Genomic DNA, 18968 nt, shown 5'->3' with positions numbered 1-18968 from the left:
GTCCCTTCTCCTCCATTCTCTTGGGATTTTAGGCAGGCACTCACACACACCCAATGTGTTTTGCAAGTCACCAGTTTCAGGACTGAACCACACAGTTGGCTGTATGGGATCCAGCCCCTTTAACCACCACACCACCAATTGGCCTTAAATGTCTTAATAGTATCAAAGTCTCAAGGATACTCTCAAATAACTAAAGAAATTTGCTTGGTGGCAACAACTGCTGTCACTATCTTTTCCTCCCTCATTACTCATCTTGTAAATTTGCTGCCCAAATGGACTGTACGTGGCAGCCAAGGACACTGAGGCCTCAGGAAATGGTATTAAAAGGCTGTGTAGTAAGAGGTTGCATTCCCCTCCTAGTGACACAATAATTGATTAGTGATTGGCTTTTGTGACATGAAACAAAAAAGATACCATGAAGCCTTCAGTTCACAATAATAGATCCCTTCAGTTGACAGTACAATCTGGAAATAATTGAATGTGCCAATATGCCCTTTTCATATAATTTTTTTTTACAAAACAATTTTATTAGCATATCTAGATTTTTCAGTTCATTTGATCTCTTTTAAAAGATTTCTCCCTTACTTGTTGAGTATTCTAAAATGGTGACAATCATTTAATAAAAGTAAAGAAATGGTCACCAAAGTTTCTTAACATGACTATTTTCTTATGACATGGTAAGGGTCATTATGTTTGAATTTTAATAATAATACTAAAACATTATTAATTTATGTCTGTCTAAAAAAATGATAAAAGAAAACTATCACTTGAGAAAGTGACACGTGTCATAATGCTCTATTTTCTTTCTAGTACCTCAGTGTTAGTAAGCAAGTGAGAAATGATTGATTTCCTTTTTCCCTTTCAGCGGTGTACCTCTGTAAGAGAACAATGCAAAACAAGGCAAGGCTGGAGCTAGCAGACTACGAAGCTGTAAGTACCAACTTTTTGGCAGACCAAGTCCTAAGTGAACAGGAAAAAAGGCGTATGGTTATTTCTAGGCATGTTGTTAAACTTTTGTAGATCTAAAGGAAGAGATTTCCAGGAATCAGGCAGCACAGTGGCTTATAAATCCCTGTTTGTTTGCTTCCTTTCTTCACATTGAGGATGGCGGAGACCTAAATACACAAATTCAAGGAGAAGGGGGAAGTATATCTTACTATCTAAAATTAACATACCGGAAAGACTTCAGATATATAGTGCTGTACTGAAGATATCCACATTCCAAGAATTAAAGTGATTTACACTGAGAATATGGCTTTTGTGGGACCATTGGATTTGTCACCATCAACAGATAAAGTCAATCTAAGAATAATTTGTTAGATGATCACTACATCGTGGTTTGCCAAAGTCAAATCATTGTGTAGGAGTGGTTCTACATTCATTATCAGGACCTGGCTAGACTGATCAAGTCAGCAGTAGGCATGTATTACTCTCCCCTTTCCTCCATAAACTGGGCACAGAAAACTCCAGCAGGTTAGTCTTACATACTTTTTTTCATCCAAGGTAATTTTATTATTTTGCAGAAACTTGATAGGATGTTTAATTGTGTTCTCTATTTATTTATAAAAGCTACTATTTATAACACAGTGTTTGTTTTTTCTAATGCTATCAATAGGATTAGCTGAATTCAGTGAGCAGTGTACTGTTGAGAACAAAAATACACTTAATGCTTTAGACAGTCTGTACTTGTTTCCCTAACAAATACATGTGGTAAGTAAGCTAGAAGGGAGCAGTGAAGATGAGCACCTGAATGTCTTCCCCATGGTATATGTTTCAGGAAAGTCTGGCCAGGCTGCAGAGAGCTTTTGCCCGCAAGTGGGAGTTCATTTTTATGCAAGCAGAAGCACAAGCAAAGTGAGTCCTTGTGAGTCTTTTGGAAGATTTGTTCAAGTTGTAACTTTTTGTCCAGAGATGCACTACAATTAACACTACTTATTATTTGCTGTTATGATGTTGACAGAGTAGACAAGAAGAGAGACAAGATCGAAAGGAAGATCCTTGATAGCCAAGAGAGAGCATTCTGGGACGTACACAGGCCTGTGGTAAGCAAGCATGCCAACACTGTCTTGAATCCATATTTTGTTTTTAGCAAATGAGGGATGAACTGCAACAAGAAGACAAAGACTGTGGTAACCTCATGTACACGTCCCATGTATCTTGTTGAATTACATAAAAGAACTCCATTTTTATGTAATGTGACCAGAGTTCCATAGTATAAAATTTAATTTATAAAAACTGTGTCTTTTGAGCCAGCCAGTGGTGTGGTGGTTAAGGTGGCTAAATCCCACATGTCCAACTTCACAGTTTGAATCTTGGACCTGGTGGCTTGAAAATCACATTAGGCACACATGTGCATGCATGCTCAAAATCCTAAGAAGAGAATGGAGGAGAAAAGATTGCAGCATGGCCATCCCCCCTGAGGAGGGTTTCTTACTTTCTCTTTCTCATTTTATCGCTTTCTCTGTCCAGTAAGTGCATGTTCCCCAAAGCAAAAACTAAAAATTGGAATCAAACAAACAAAAGAACTATATCTTTTTTCACCATGACCTTCCTTAACAACTACTCTTGGCATTTGAGGTGTTCAGTGTTTCTATATACACTTGAATGAAAAACTACTAAAATAAAGGAACTTGCCATGGCTTGCTATTTACATATTTCTGGCTTAATTTATTTTATTTATTTATTTATTTATTTATTTATTTATTTATTTATTTATTTATTTTTGGAGAGGTTTTTGCTATAGGGCGTGTGCACTTGCCAGACAGACAGAGAGAGATAGAGAGACAGAAAGTGAGAAATCACCCCCCCCCATGGGGGATGGCCACTCCGCAATCCCTTCTCCTCAATTCTCCTCTCGGGATCTTGGGCACGCACGCACATGTGCCCAGCGTGAGTTTTAAGCCGCCGGGTCCGGGATGCGAACCGCGGTCTACTACATGGGAGTCCACCCATTACGCTAACTGCTGGTCCCTCTGGCTTAATTTTAAAAGTTTAAGTCAAAATAATATTTCTTCCCCATTTTTTTTAACCCTACTAATAACTTGCTTTGGTTATCAGTTTTCCTATACTAGCATTTCATATGGATCAAATTCAAATCAGCTTGTACTACTAATGAAGTACATTGAATCTGTATGCAATAATTTAGCTGGTGTTCTTCCTTAATAGCACTAAGCTATGTGCCCCGTAGTAACAAATAATGAATGTCCTTAATTAATATCAGAAAAGTTTGTGAAAGTAATTAAGCAATGGTTATAAGCATCCAAAAGATAACATTTCTAACCTCATACACAGGGGTAGCTCAAAAAGTCAGTGGAAAAAGTGAATTAAAAATACAGGTTTATTTTGTTGCAGTCACATTTTGAAATCCATGCAAAGATTTTTAATATCTATGTCCTCATGGATATAGACTTTTTAAAGACTTTTTATATTGTTCCCTATTGTGATAGTATATCTTTTCCTTCTCTAAGTTTATTTAAATTCAGGCAAGGCACTAGAAAATAATATGTACATTAGTTAGTTAGAATACATAACAGGTTTACAGATGAGAGACAAATCAAGATGATAAGGACACCTTGAAAGTTTCCTCTCAACCACCTTCAGAATCAGACCGAAATAGAAAGACACTAAAGGTTTGCTCATATGTGTATGTATTCCAGTTTCAGCTAGCTATACAATGATTATATTCTGTATTGAATTCGCTCTCTTTTGAACTCTCAAAAGATTAGAATTGAGAGTTAACTGGCTTCTCTACTCAAAATTCGGGTTTTAATGTTCCCGGTGGAAAAGGACTATGAGATCACTGCATAGCTATTATAAGAATACCAAGTAGGATTATTTGTTCATTTGTTTTAAGCTAACTCTGGAAACTGGTCAATGCATTATGTTCCCATGTTTATGCACTGCATGCCCCCTTGGACATCTGGTGGCCCACAGTTTACCTTCTGGGATACTGATGATCCAGATGTTTGGGCGTTTAATGGTATCTCACGCTCCTTATATACCATTCTCATTCTGGGGGTTTATTGTTTCAGTATTTTTGGTACATTTTTCAAGGTCAGAGGTTCTGTCCTCTACATCTGAGATTCAATCTTATTCATGATCTATTCTGCTTTTAATATTTTCAAGGGAGGTTTTGATTTCCTGTATTACAGCCTTTATCTCTAACAATTTTGTTTGATTCTTTTTTATGGTATGTATTTCCTCTTTTGGATTGTACAAGAACTTCCTCACCTCCTGGAACTCACTATCTCTTTTCTCCTGCATCTCGTGGAGTTCATTGTCTCTCTTCTCTTGCATCTCTGTTAGCTTTATCACTATGAATATTTTAAATTCTTTATCTGACATTTCTATGAGTTCCCTTGTATTGTCTCTGGAGGATAAAGAGTTATTCTTATCCTTTGGGGGAGAGATATTTTCTTGGCTTCTCATATTTCTTGTGCCTTTGTGGTGGGTTTTGGTCATCTGATGGATTATACATTTTTTCCTAGTTTTTAGAGTTAAGTCTAAGCATTCAGAGCCATGTAGGCGGAGATGATCTGCAATCTCTAAGCAGTACCATTTTTTTCTCTTGTATAGCAGATTCCATGGAAATTAAGGATTACTCTGACCCTGGCTAGATCTAGGAGTATGAGGGTGAAGTCTGGGCAGAAAATCTTCAGTTGGCCTAGACCCTGAAAGGGTATGGTCAGAACTCAGATATAGACAGATGGTGATTGGCTTGTCCTGGCTAGATCAGGTGGGAGGGGCACTGGGGTGGGTAGGCAGGAGGGTGAAATCTCATTCAATTTATATGGCCTGGATCTTGGCAACCCAAGAGGACTCACTCCATGCCAGTTTCTTGGCATTGCCCACCTTTATTCCATACCTAAGACTGTCATGCTCTCAGAGCATATAAATTGATCCCGACTCAGCACACATCTTGACTCCATTTCCTAAGAATTACTCAGCCAATCCCTGACTCTTTGTGTGCCCCTGGTAGAGGCAGAACCCTCCATAATTGTTTTCCTCTCTATCCAGGGTAAGACGGGATCATGCCCTCTGTGTCTGCCACCAGCAAGGAGCACACATGAGTGTTTCCCATGTGGTCCCCTGCAACTCCCTTCAATGAACTTCCAATTGGAAAGTCATCACAAAGAGTATCTCGAGGTCATTGACTCCATCTTGTTTTCAACTAGAAGAAGCCACAACACAATCCTTTCCTCTCCATTTTTCCTCTTTGGATTTTAGGAATGTACACACACACAGCCAGTGTGTTTTTCCAGCCTCCAGGTCCAGAACTCCAACCGGGTAGTCAACCATGTGGAATACAGCCACCCTAACTACCACATCACAAGCTAAATCTAAAAATAAATTCACATTTTAATTCTGTTTGTATGAACTTTTTGACATTTCTCTTTCTATATCAGCTGTCCCCAACTTTTTTGGCACCAGGGACCAGTTTGATGGAAGACAGTTTTTCCCCAAATGGGGAAGGGGTAGGGGAGAGCAGAGGGGTGGAGAAGATGGGGGTACAGTTGGGGGTGAGTTAAGAATATTGTATTTATTGTGCACTTTATTTCTATTTTTGTTTCATACTAAAATATAATGAAATAAGCATACAGCTCACCATAATGCAGTATTTGCAGCTGCTCCCCACCTCAGCTCATCAATCATTAGATTCTCATAAGGACCACACAACATGCAAGATCCCTTGCATGTGCAGTTCACAATAGGGCTAACACTCCTGTGAGAGTCTAATGCCACCACTGATCTGACAAGAGGCAGAGTTCAGGCAGTAGTAATGCAAGTTATGGAGAGTGGCAGTAATTGCTTTCTTGTTGCTCACCTCTTGCTGTATGACCCAGTCCCTGTACTGGTCCATGGCCTGTGGGTTAGAGACTCTTGATCCATATGATGTTCCCTATAGGACTTCCAGAAAGGAAGTTCCAGATGTGTACCCCTAGAGACCTGACTGGGTATTAGGATACTCTGTAATCTCTAAGGATTTCTATATATTTGCCATTTCTAAACTTGATATGATACTTTGAAATTTGGTAGCACATCAAGTAACTGTTCTTTTCTTCTTGTGAAAAAAACAGAACCAATTTTTGGAACTGTATTGTCTGTTTCTGGCTGCTGGTACTGTGAAGAGTGGTGTTAAATTTTCAAATAATCTTCATCATTGGCTTCATTACTTCAAATGTTGGCAATGTAGTTTTTGTGTCAATCTGGACCAAGAAGTTACATCTTATGTTCGAGAAAATGTTACAATAAAAATATCATATTGGCTATAATTATTTAATGTCGATAACTTATTTGTTATCATGAGGAAGCAATGCCTCTAAAAATTTCTCTTTTCTACATACTTATTTCTGATAAGATTTTTCTTTTTCTACTACTAAGAGAAGTGATCACAACTTAGATATATTCCGTAAGGCAGACAGTATTTTCTTCAGAAAAAAATATATTTAGTATTTTTATGAGTAATTTGGGTCTCAAAATCTCTTTCAATATGCATGTAATTATATTATCTTAATTTATTCATATGGAATTCTACATTTTATCTCCTCCTTTTTTTTTTTTGGAGAGGTTTTTGCCATAAGGCGCGTTCTCTCGCCAGACAGACAGAGACAGACAGAAAGCGAGAAATCACCCCCCAGGGGGGGTGGCCACACCACAATCCCTTCTCCTCCATTCTCCTCTCAGGATCTTGGGCATGCACGCACACGCACCTGGCGTGAGTTTAAGCCACTGGGGCCGGGATGCAAACCATGGTCGACTACATGAGAGTCCAGCAACATAGCCATTATGCTAACTGCTGGTCCCTCTCCTCCTTTTAAAATAAAATGCACTAGAAAAGATCTATGTGATTGTACTTTTCACCCTCAGCAGCCTTCATTAATGCATAACATTTCACCATGAACTATTATCACACATGACAGAGTAATCACAAACAATGCTGCTTGTAACCTAGATATGTAAAATTAGTCCTTTCCTTCAATTCTCATGTTCATGAAAAGTGTCACTTTTTTTTGGAGATGTTTATGCTATAGGGTGCGTGCACTTGCCAGAAAGAGAGAGTCAGACAGAAAGCGAGAAATCACCCCCCAAAGGGATGGCCACACCGCAATCCCTTCTCCTCTGTTTTCCTCTCAAGATCTTGGGGCTGCTCACACATGCACCTGGTGTGAGTTTAAGCCACTGGGTTCGGGACTCGAACCACGGTCAACTACATGGGAGTCCAGGGACATAGCCATTGCACCAACTGCTGGTCCTGAAAAGTATCACTTAAAGCAACAAAAAAGCTCAGAGTCCTAAGACTTCATTACCGACTGTGTGCCTGAGAGACAAAGAAATGCCGCTTTCATATTGATGTTTCCCTTGTTGTCCTAGTTGATTCTTAGTTACCTTTGATTGAGAGGGAGGAGAGTGAGGTTTGCCTTCTTGGCTTCCTGCAGCTTGCTTCCCACAGAGGAGAGGCAGCATCCTGGAGAATCAATGCCTCTGTCTCCACAATGTTAAGAAAGAAGATGGGCTGTAGAAAATAACAATTTATTAGCACCTCGAGAACACTTGCCAGGTGCCAGGCACTATTCTTAACACTTCATATAAATTGGCTCACGCAGTCCTCACAACTCCACAGGCAGTATTGTTATCATCCTCTCTTCCCAGATAATGACTCTCAGACACAGGACATCCAAGTTACACAGGGTCCCAGAACTGCTAAGAAGTGCTAAGTGGGGAAACCAGTGTGGAAAGCACATGGTCTGGCCCCAGCGCTTAGGCTCTTCCTCACAACATTTTGCCTGTTGGTAAAGCCAAGTATTGGTGCAGAATGTGATTACATATATTTTAATTCTCACATTATTAGGATGGCATTAATTTCTTAAGTGTATTTATTTATTCCTTCCATGAGAGAGAAAGACAGAGAGACAGGTATCTCCAGCAGGGTCTCCATGTGGCAATCCACCCGTAGTTTTATCTGGCCTACATCACAGGCATGCGTATGTGTGCTCAGATGCTAAGGGAGGCCGTAGGATGCAAACTCAGGACCTTTTCCATGTGGGTCCTGCTGTGGTACTACGATGCCCTCATCTGGCCCCTAGGTTGGCACTGATATTATCCCCATTTCATAGGTATGGAAATGGAAGTGTAGAGAGATTGAGTGCTGTTTTATTTTCCTCTAGGGTGTGTTCTCCTTTAGGGGGAGCCAGGAATGAACTCAGGTGTTCCATGTTGCACCTCATTGCTCCTCCCACTTTCTCAGGGTGGTGCCAGAAGCCAGGCTAGACCTAAGGGTGACATGACGGGTTTTGGAGGAAAGCAATTAGGATGAGTCAGTTAGGATTTATAATAAGCCAAAGAAAAGGGGAACCAGCAGTTAGTGTAATGGCTATGTCACTGGACTCCCATGTAGTCAACCGCGGTTCGCGTCCCAGACCCGGTGGCTTAAACTCACGCCAGGCGCATGTGTGTGCGTGCCCAAGATCCCGAGAGGAGAATGGAAGAAAAGGGATTGCAGCATGGCCATCCCCACTGGGGGGTGATTTCTTGCTCTCTGTCTCTCTCTCTCTCTCTGTCTTTCTGGTGAGCGCACGCGCCCTATAGTGAAAAACCTCTCCAAAATTAAATAAATAAATAAATAAATAAACCAAAGAAAAGGAATGCTGGAATTTGTTCAATGAAACCAACTAAATTAAAGGAAACATAAAATGGGGTCTTTACAATGATAGTCTTATCTAGTAATCACACACCATGTGGTAGAATTATGCTGGAAAAATCTAGGTGAGGAAAAGAGAGAGAACAGGGAGTATTATTATTATTATTATTGGAATATACTAGAGGGTCCTGTGCAAGGAAGTGGATGGTGAGTTTCTAACAGATAGCAAAATGGGCACAGGCATCACCTGGATTAGAGAGCTCACCTTCTGTTTAGATTTGAGTGTGTTTTAATATCTAACTAGTCTAGACTCTCTCACCTGACCCTGTCTCTCACTCATTGCTCTTCGTTTTAAGTTTTTCTCATTTTTGTCTTTTTCATATGAACTTTGAAACTAATTCTCTAGCCCAAAAAAAGCCATTTTAACATTTTAATTGGAATGTTTTAAATTGATAAAAAAGCTGGGAGAATTGAGTTCTTCATGAAGTTGAGTCATCTTATCCATTTGTTCATACCTGCTTTTATGTCATTCAGGAGCACCTTAAATTTTCCTCACGTGGTTTTATACATTTCTTGTTTTGTTTCTTCTTTAAAAACAAAAAATAAAACAAAACAAAAGCAAAAACAACCATCTTATTTTGTTGTGGTATTTGTAATTTTCTATTGAAATATAAATATTTATTAATTTAAAAAATACTATATATAATTAAGAAAGTAGGTCCAGCCCGTGACCCGGTGATTGAGGCAGTGGATCCCACATGGCTGACTATGCAGTTTGAGTCCCAGATTCGGTGGCTTGGAAAAACGTGCTGGGTGCATGTGCATGCCCAAAATCTTGCAAGGAGGGAGGGAGAGAGGAGAAGGGATTGTAGTATAGCTGTGCCCCATGGGGATGGGGGTGCTTTCTTTCTTTCCCTCTCTCTCTCTCTCTGTGTCTCTTTCCATGGAGTACACACACCTTCTGGGGAAAAAAAGACATTAGTTCATATTTTATATAGCTTCAGTTTTCAAACAGTTTGTCTTATTCTCCCATTCTACTACTAAAAATTATTGTGTATCCCAAAAGGTTTTGGTTTATATGGGTTTTATCTATTGATATTTGCCATATTAACATTAAAATGAAGGGATTTAAAATAGTTATTTACTCATTTTAAGATAACAATAAGGGTTCAGACAGTTACGCAGTGGTAACTGAACAGTCTGACCCACACAGAAAGATTCCAGATTTGTGTCTGAAAAAGCTTCTAAACCTGCTGGGTGCATGCATGCCCATGGCCTTATGCACATGCGTGATACACAAATGTCCATGACCTGACTGAGGCTGGGGACAGATTGTGGCATGAGGACCCTTTTGGCAGTATATGTCTTTCTCTGTATCTCTCTTGCTCAGAAAAGAAGTGAAAAAAATTAAAAGAAACATAAGATTATAATGAGACATCAATGACATAACTAGCATAATTTTGATAAAAGATTGGCATATTTTCCAAACGAAAATTAGTAGGAAGAATGGCATTGTTTCATACAATTGCAAATCACCTGTATCTTGAGTTTACTGGAAGGTGGTTGTGTCGTCATGTCTCATTTTCCATTCAATTTCTTGCTATGTCATATATCATTCAGCCTTTGGAAAACCTAATGTACATTCATGAAAGAATTACAGTAAAAAAAGGCAAATAATGTCTTAATATCTTAATAGAAATTACCTTCATCTTGCAAAACCCCTGAAAGAGAATTGCTATTGTAGTGTGTTTGTTTTTACAAATAGGAGAGAGTGATAAATTACTTCTCAAAGATTTTTTTTCCACTTTTTGGTATATCTATTAATAATATATGAATTCTGTAAGTGGATTTTCTAATGTTGAATGATCCTTGAAATTCCAGAATAAATAAGCCCCCTCTTGGTCATGTATTTCTTAATGGGATGTTAGATTTTGTTTATTTATATTTCTTTAGAATTTTGACATGCACATGTACATATGAAAGTAAAATTGACTTGTATTAGATATCATATTGACTTTTATGACAAAACTTTACTGTAAAGAATGGTAATGATATTTATTTGAGGCATACTCTTCCATAAATGAGAAAATCTTCCTGCGGAATATATGTTATGTTTCCAGTCTATAGATATCTAATGAGAAAGAGGTTGGGGAGGGAAGTATTTCATCATGATCTAAATGCCCAAGTGATGGATTTCACAAAGATTCTCACTTTTCTTTTCATTCCTCCCACTGTGTAAAGTCTGCACATAGTGGCTTTTCTCCATTTATATTTTCTCTGTTTCAAATACTGAAGGACTAGCCCAGCTATGACAGTTTTATATAGAGCAGTGTTCAAGAGATCAACTGTGGCAAAAAAGATTTGGCTCAGATATCAACTTTCTTTGGTGAGATTTTACTAAATGTCTCCAAGTCTCAGACACCTCATTTGAAATGGGGATGATAATACCTATTTCATAGGACTATCGTGTACACATAGAAATAATATATGCAAATTACTTAGGACAGTACCTGGCTCATAGACATCATTCAGATATTAAAGTTATTTTAGCAACTGTGTTCTTGAAAGAAGAAAAGAAGGCAAGGGTTAAGGGACTGTAGAAAAGGTAACCTATAGCTATGACCAGGTATAATCAGGGAAGACTTTGGGGAATCACAAGAGTTGGAGTTGAAGTTTAGAGTATGTATATTAGTTATCTATTGCTGCATAACAATTTATCCCAATATGTAGCAGCATAAAACAAATATTTGCTACTGTAAATAGCTTCTGAGTGCCAGGAACCCAGGAGTGATGTTCTAGAGTAGTTCTGGCTCAAGGTTCCTCATGAGGCATCTTTCAAGTTGTTGACTGGGGCTGTAGGAACTGATGCCGAAGGACTTGATGGTCCTCCTCAGTAATGTGATGGTTGGCAAGAGGCTTCACTTCCTGGTCATGTGAATCTCTCCATAACAGTGTCCAAGATATGGCTTCCCCAATATCACCCCAAATTAGAGAAACAGCCCAGGTCTGAAATCTCAGCCTTCTACAGCCTGACCTCAGAAGTGGCATGCTATGACTTCTGCCATTGGCTACTGTTTACACAATGTGCTGTGTAATATGGTTGCACCATCCTACCCTGCCTGGTCTACTGAGTGCAGGGACTGTACAAGAGCCTGCGCACAGGAGGAGGAGGGCATTAGGGACCATCGTGCCTGCATTATCTCTCCAACTGCCACAGCAGAATTTGGGTAAATGGAAAGATTTGGAAATGTGGTGGAAAAAAATAAAACAAGGTCAGACCTTAGTGTGACGAAAGTTCCTACTATTACAATATGTGTCCTATATAATGGCCCACCTCTAAGCAGAAGTGGAGATTCAGGCCAGATCATTGGAGGAAAGTGACTATATGCTTCTCACAGTTGTGCCAGGTGATTTCTGTGCCAAATTCCTGAAGTAAAGACATGTAGAACTAATTCCTAAAGAATGCCTCTCACTACCCATATTAACTTTTAATATTTAATCTACCTTAACTTTAATTTCTACAAGTTTTTAAGCAGAGCTAATAATCCCTTTCATAATTTTGAGACAAGTGAAACTTTGAAGGTAAGTATGAAGTCACCCTATATGGATGATAAATGAGTTTTATTATTGGGAATGAGATGACAGACATGAGGTAGTATTTATCCCCTATAAGAAAACAGACTGGCCCTGACTCTATATTGACCCCTCAGTCTTGTGCCAGGCACATAGTGGACCCTCAGTGGACATATTGTAAATTCATAAGCAATTAATAATACCTGCTTTTTCTGAACCCTGCATCTATCATTTTGAATGATGCTGAGCACACTGACTTAATTTAAACAGCACACAATCTCTCACCCTTTTTTCTTTAGTTCTGGCATGCTCTCTGGAGAAAGAAAGAGGGAAAGTGAGAGAGCATCCCCCATGGAGGATGGTCACATCACAACCCCTTCTCCTCCATTTCTGCATGCTCAAGTGCCCGGCATGTTTCTAAGGTTGCTGAATCAGGATCTTGAACTGCATGACCAGCCATGTGGGATTCAGCTGCTTTACCCACCATGCTACAGGCTGACCCACACACAGGCTTTTATATCACAGGGCTTTAATATTTGAACCAGGCAAAGCATCAGTGACCAGATTAGAGGTAACATAACTTTGCCAGTTATCCTGAAACCTGTCAATTTCTGGCAGTCACATAGCTGTTCAAGCTATGATGGTGTTCTAACAACGTCACTCCACAGAAACCCATATAAAATGTGTGCCACCCAAACTTCCTCTCTACCAAATGCGAGGTAATGAGAAGTGTGGTTGTGGATGACATTTACATTGATAGAACCCACATAGTAGTTACTGGTTACTAAAACTTTTTATATTCATTATGTCACTTCTTCTTTACAGAGACCTTGTAGAGTAGGTAACTATTATCCTTAATTTACAAACAAGAGCAAGCAGGACTCTGAAGAAGTCATTTTCTTGTTATAGTTGGCTATTTGTGACTAAGATTCAAATCCTTGATTATGACAAGCATTTGCTCCCAAATCCCATGCAATTTGTCTTTGTCATTTCATAATACACATCAGAATATTATACTGCATCAGGGTGTTCTGTGCACAATTCGTTTTTATTTTATATTAGTGAAATGATTAACTGAACTTTTAATTTGATAGATTTGTCTACTGCACCTTTCATGTCTGCTTGATCTGAGGCAGATGAAGGGCCATAAATGTTCATTATTAAATCTTCAAGAGGTGGCTAAATATTATCAGCCATGCTAGACTGCTGGTAGGCAGTCACAGTGTGGAATGTGTGTTGTGATTCAAGGGGCATAGACGTCCCCTAGAAACTTGCATGTCTGCTTCTGGGCTTGAGCCAGCAAATACAGTATTCAATAGATTTTTAGGGAAGTTGCTTTTAAATTTTGTATGTTACGTGTAAAATACATGAGTAATTCGAGGTGCTTGTTCAAGAGCTTACACTGCAGCAGCACTTAAATATCTTCCCTAATATTCCCCTTGAAAGATAATCTGTGATATTCCTATTGTAACTTTTGGCTCATGAGAAACCAGTTAGGTTGAAGTCAATAGGAATGGTGACAGTTTTCTGTCTTTAATGATCAAGTCAGTGTATGGTCATAATATTTCTTTATCAATAGTCCACAATCTCATTACTGATTCATTTAGAAAATCTAAAATGCATTAGTCTAAATTTAAAACTTTCCTTTGTGTTACAAGAAAGGAACAGCATTTCTATTATTCTCATTTGTTCCTTTGGACTGAAAAATATTTTGACAATGCAGCTATCATGAGTCTGTATAAGTGAAATTGTTCTTTTTTGCTTCCTGGCTAAATCTTTTATCATCTGTCTGTTCTTTCTATCCCTGAGTAGATTTGCAGATACTATGTGCTCTTATTATACACTATCTGATGTTGTCTATGTGAGCCACAGGGAAAGTGAGAATAAGACCTGCCTTCCCTATTATGACTGTTTCTATACCCTGTAGGTTGGTAACTTTTCAAAATGATGTACCCAGATTTCTGTCCTGTTTCTTCTGAAATGGTGAGGATATGAATAGTGGTTGGGGTAATACTACAAGGAAGATCCTGAAGGCTAGCAGCTAATCTGCAGGAAGGTGGACAGACTAGATTTTTTTTTGCATGTGCTCACCAGACAGACAGAGAGAGAAACAGGGAGACAGAAAGTGAGAAAGCACCCCCCCCCAGGGGGTGATGGCCACGCCACAATCTCTTCTCCTCCATTTTCCTCTCAGGATCTTGGGCATGCACGCATATGCGCCCAGTGTGAGTTTAAGCCACCAGGTCCAGGACTCGAACTGTGGTCGACTACATGGGAGTCCAGCAATGTAGCCATTACGCTAACTGCTGGTCCCAAGAGACTAGAATTTTGACCTCAACTACTGATGTGTTGTGCATAGTCCCAGAGTCTGGGCAGGTGTCAGGGAGGGAAGGGCAGTCTATAGTCTGTAGCTCCAATATGCCACTGAGAAACCAGCCTCTTGGATTTTTTTTTAGCTGAAATTAAGTTTGTTTGCCAGTAGAAAGGGTCAATAGATTATCTTTTAAATATAGACAGAGAAAGAGAATAAATAGGGCAAAAATGCTAACTGGAAAACCCAAATGGAGCGTCTATGGGAGTTCTTTGAACCCCTCTTGCAGTCCTTTCCATACGTTTGTAATCACATCAAAGTAAAAAGTTAAAAATGTGCATAAACACATTCAAGGTGCACACGGTCTCTGAGGGGATGACTGAGCAGAAAGAAATGAACTCAAACTGCTAATGCCCCGACAGGGCCAGCATGAACCTTTTACACAAAGCAGTTATTATTTGGGCTTGACTTTTTCCTGTTCATTTGGTTTTCCCCAAATGCATACTGTATCTCAAAGAAAGAAAAAAAAAAGAGAAAGAAAGAAAAAAAGAAGGGTGAGAGAGGACGCAGGAAGGGAGGAAAAAAGAAAAGATAGAAAAGAAAAAAATGAAGAAAGAAAAAGAACGGCTTCCCTCAGGTATCTTTAAGTGAACATTCTCATTTTTAAGAAAAGATTAAATTTAAATGTAAAAACAACCTAAATTAATAAGAAAAAACGTAAATCCTCTCTCAAATGCAGAAAGCGCTAGTTTTCCCCTCAGCTCTGTTATCTACCTCTCAACAATTTCATGTATTGCCTCACAACCAAAAATGGGATTTTTCAAAACAAATTGCATTTCATTATTAGAAACTTCAACGCGAAGATGTTTGTCATTACACATTTTCGAATGTTAGCAGTTACCCTCTGAGAGATGAAAAATGGACACTCCATAAAAAACGTGAAATGCAAATGTATCAGTCTGTAGGAAGTAAGTTCCTGCGTTCAGTCGTTCAATCTGATTTCCTCAGCGTGTGATAACGCTAAGGGCTGGAATTAGTTTGATATGGCTGAAGACTGTGTTCTGTACCCTTGACTCTACTCCAAACATGTACTTAGTCCCAAAAAGGCACTTACTCGTTTATTAAATCTAATATTTGGCCTAAAATTGCTAACGTATATTTATTTTTTGCTTTTTCCTTTTTCAGTATAATTCAGCTTGTTTGTGTTTCATTAGCAACTTCCTCAAATCCTGACACACATAATCGGAATGAATAGAAAAAAAACCCAATCCCCTGCTTCTATGTCATTATTTTCCTTATGTCAAATTCTATCGCTAATAATAATGCTAACGGAAGCTAACATGTACTTAGCATACTCTGTGTCGTGAACTGTGCTAACCACCCCATGCCTATTATTTCCTACCACAGTAAAGTTGATGCTATTGTTAATGCCCTCACTGTGTAAGAGGAAATGCCAAGGCTTAGGGAAGTTGCTAACTCTTCCAAAGATCTTAACTATTTTGTATTGTTTTGCTTTGTCTTTTTTTTTTATGTATGGTTATCAATATTTTAAAAGTGGTATAGCCCTTTAAATAAGTGACTTATTCCAAATCCCCCCCCCCACCAATAGGGAACATGTGAAAGAAAGAAAGGGGAAATACATTCTTTTTTTTTAAGTTGTTTTTGATTTTTTTTTTTTTTTTTTTTTTTTTTTTGCCAAAGGGTGTATGTACTAGAGAGACAGAGAAAGGGAGATACTATGGTCAGCCATGTGAGAATTCAGTGCCTAAATCACCGTGCCACCTGCTGACCCCAAATTTTCTCCATTCTTAAGTGTGCTACACTTGGAGAAGTGTTCAACAAGCATTCATCTAAGGGTGAATGATTCTTGTCACAGAAGTTGACAGAATAAATTATAAATTGGATGCTAGATTAGATCAGATCTTTATGTTCTTTTCAAATGTCTGAGTCTGATATTGTGCTTCAGTGAAAATGTGGTGTGTAGCGCCTGACCTGTGGAGTTGATAGAATGCTTATGACAGTCAAATGAGGTTCTGGCTGTGGTTGAAAGATGTCAAAGTACTCTACAAATTGGAGCTGTTATTATTATCTTTAATTGTGATTATTTAATATCTCGACACCGGGTTTTTAAGTGTAGGCTTTTAATCTTACCTTCCATAATAAAACCCATGGCCCAATGAAGTACAAATAAGTCCTTTGGAAATTCCTACAGTTCACCGTTTACCTATAGAAGAAATGTCCAAGATTCACAGTGATGCCTAAAACAACAGGTAGTACAGAAGCCTGTGTCTACTGTGTTTTTTTCCTAGATGTACCTATGATAAAGTTTAATTAAAATATAGCACACTAAGAGATTAATCGAACAGCTATAACAATGTGCTGTAATAAAAGTGACACGAGAGATCAGCAGTTATGTAATGGCTATGTCGCTGAATTCCCATGTGGCCAACCATGGTTCGAGTCTTGGACCCGGTGGCTTAAACTCACACCAGGTGTGTGTGTGTGCGTGCATGTCCAAGATCCCAAGAGGAGAAGGGATTGCAGCATGACCATCCCCCCTGTGGGGTGATTTCTCACTTTCTGTCTATCTGTCTCTCTCTCTTTCTGGCGAGTGCATGCACCCTATAGCAAAAACCTCTCCAAAAAAAAAAAAAAAAGTGACATGAATGTGGTCTCTCTCTCAAAATATATTACCGTATTATATTCCACTATATTTGGACCACTGTGGACTGTAGGTAACTGAAGCCATAGAGAGAGGAGCCATAGTAAAGAGGGAGAGGGCACCAGTAAACTCGTTTATTCTGACTACAATTCGCATGTTTTTAAATACCAAAATCTGACTCAGAGACGTGAGTTGTATCATATGGCTAAGTCTCATTGTCTTAATTCTGTTGCGTCCTCACACACCTTGGTGAAGAAAATGTACCAGGCATATTTTCTGATTGGCCCTGGCTGTGAGCAGCACTGTAAAAGCAGAGGAGCTTGCTTATCCTCATCTTGCCTTCTCTAAAATGGAGCCTTTGTAAGCTCTCAATATCGTCCTGCTTTTTAATTACCTAATCCTCATTAAATCTGGAAGCAATCTGCTATTAGCCATTTATACTTCTCAACTGATGGAATAATTATATGGCAAGGAGAAAAAAAATTTTGAGCTAAATTTTCCTGCACCAAAAATGTTTCTTTTAAGCCTAACTGAAGAGTTAGGGCACGTGTTTCCTGTTAAGTAAATGTATGATAATAGTGATAGGTGAAGACTAATTGGCCAGGAGGTAAAATTATAGATACCAAAGTTCACAAACACACACACATAAAGAAAACAGAAACTAAACTAAAACTCATTTTTTATTTGTTACAAACATGTATTGATCAAAAAGCACAATTTATGGGACCAGCAGTTAGCATAATGGCTATGTCGCTGGACTCCCATGTAGTTGACCGCAGGTCGAGTCCCAGACCCAGTGACTTAAAACTCACGCTGGGCATGTGTGTGTGCATGCCCAAGATCCCAAGAGGAGAATGGAGGAGAAGGGTTTGCAGCATGGTCATCCCCCCTGGAGGAGGTGATTTCTCACTTTCTGTCTCTCTGTCTCTCTTTCTGGCGAGCACAGGTGTGCTATGGCAAAAACCTCTCAAAAATAAAAAGCACAATTTATGATCTTTTACGTTCATTTATTCATTTAATACATATACATTGAGCACCTAGCAGGTACCAGGAAATTTCAGATTCTTGAGGAAGGTATTAAAGAAGACAGTGAAAGTCTCCCTATTTGAGGAGCTTACCTTTTGGTAGTGAAAGAGCAATCAAGCAGATACATAAAAATAAAAACACTCCAGATGGAGATAAGTGCTTCAATTAAAAAATAAATAAATAAATAAATAAATAAATAACCTAAAGCAATGTGATATGATTAGAAGAGACTGGAATGCTACATAGGCCCAGTAGTCAAGTAAGGCCTCTCAGGCCAGAATGGCAAGGAGCCACTATACAAGGAGATAGTGACTGGTTTGAAGGGAAGTACTTGATGCGTATGAGGAACCAAAAGAAGAAACAGAAAGAAGGCCGGTGAGGCTGGGTGAAGTGAGCAAGAATAAGATGCTTCCAAGTGGGATAGTATCTTGTCAAATGTGGCTAGAGTTTGCCTTTTATATTAAATGAGAGGAGAAATGTATGAAGGTTTGAAGAGAAGAGTACATACTGTGGCTCTAGCTTAGAAAGGTGGCTCTGCTCTGTGTTAAAAAATAACTTGAGGACAGGGAGGAGACAGAGAGAAAGGAATGTTGGAAATTAATAAGAAAGCTGTTGTGATCATGTGGGTGGGAGATCATGCAGTTAAGAGCAGTGAAGATGGAGAGAGGTCAGTCCATTCAGGATGTGTTTGGAGGTTGAGTTCACAAGACGCCCTGAAGAGTTGACTGTGGGAGACAGGAGTCAATAATGACTCCTTG

At 39.0% G+C, this 18968-nt stretch overlaps 1 protein-coding gene across 1 annotated transcript in view; it reads left to right on the top strand.

The window, feature by feature from the left end:
* The window catches only part of RGS7 (regulator of G protein signaling 7), a 620681-nt gene that overhangs the window by 492327 nt on the left and 109386 nt on the right, over positions 1 to 18968 (top strand). The window contains 3 exon segments of the mRNA XM_027768057.1: positions 866 to 930; positions 1778 to 1854; positions 1961 to 2042. Of these exon segments, the coding sequence (XP_027623858.1) occupies positions 866 to 930; positions 1778 to 1854; positions 1961 to 2042 (224 nt within the window).

Source organism: Tupaia chinensis, unplaced genomic scaffold (assembly GCF_000334495.1).
Source record: "Tupaia chinensis unplaced genomic scaffold, TupChi_1.0 Scaffold000074_1, whole genome shotgun sequence".
Taxonomy (NCBI): Eukaryota; Metazoa; Chordata; class Mammalia; order Scandentia; family Tupaiidae; genus Tupaia; species Tupaia belangeri.
Note: the sequence above shows the minus strand (reverse complement) of the source record. Positions and strands in the feature narration are given on the sequence as shown.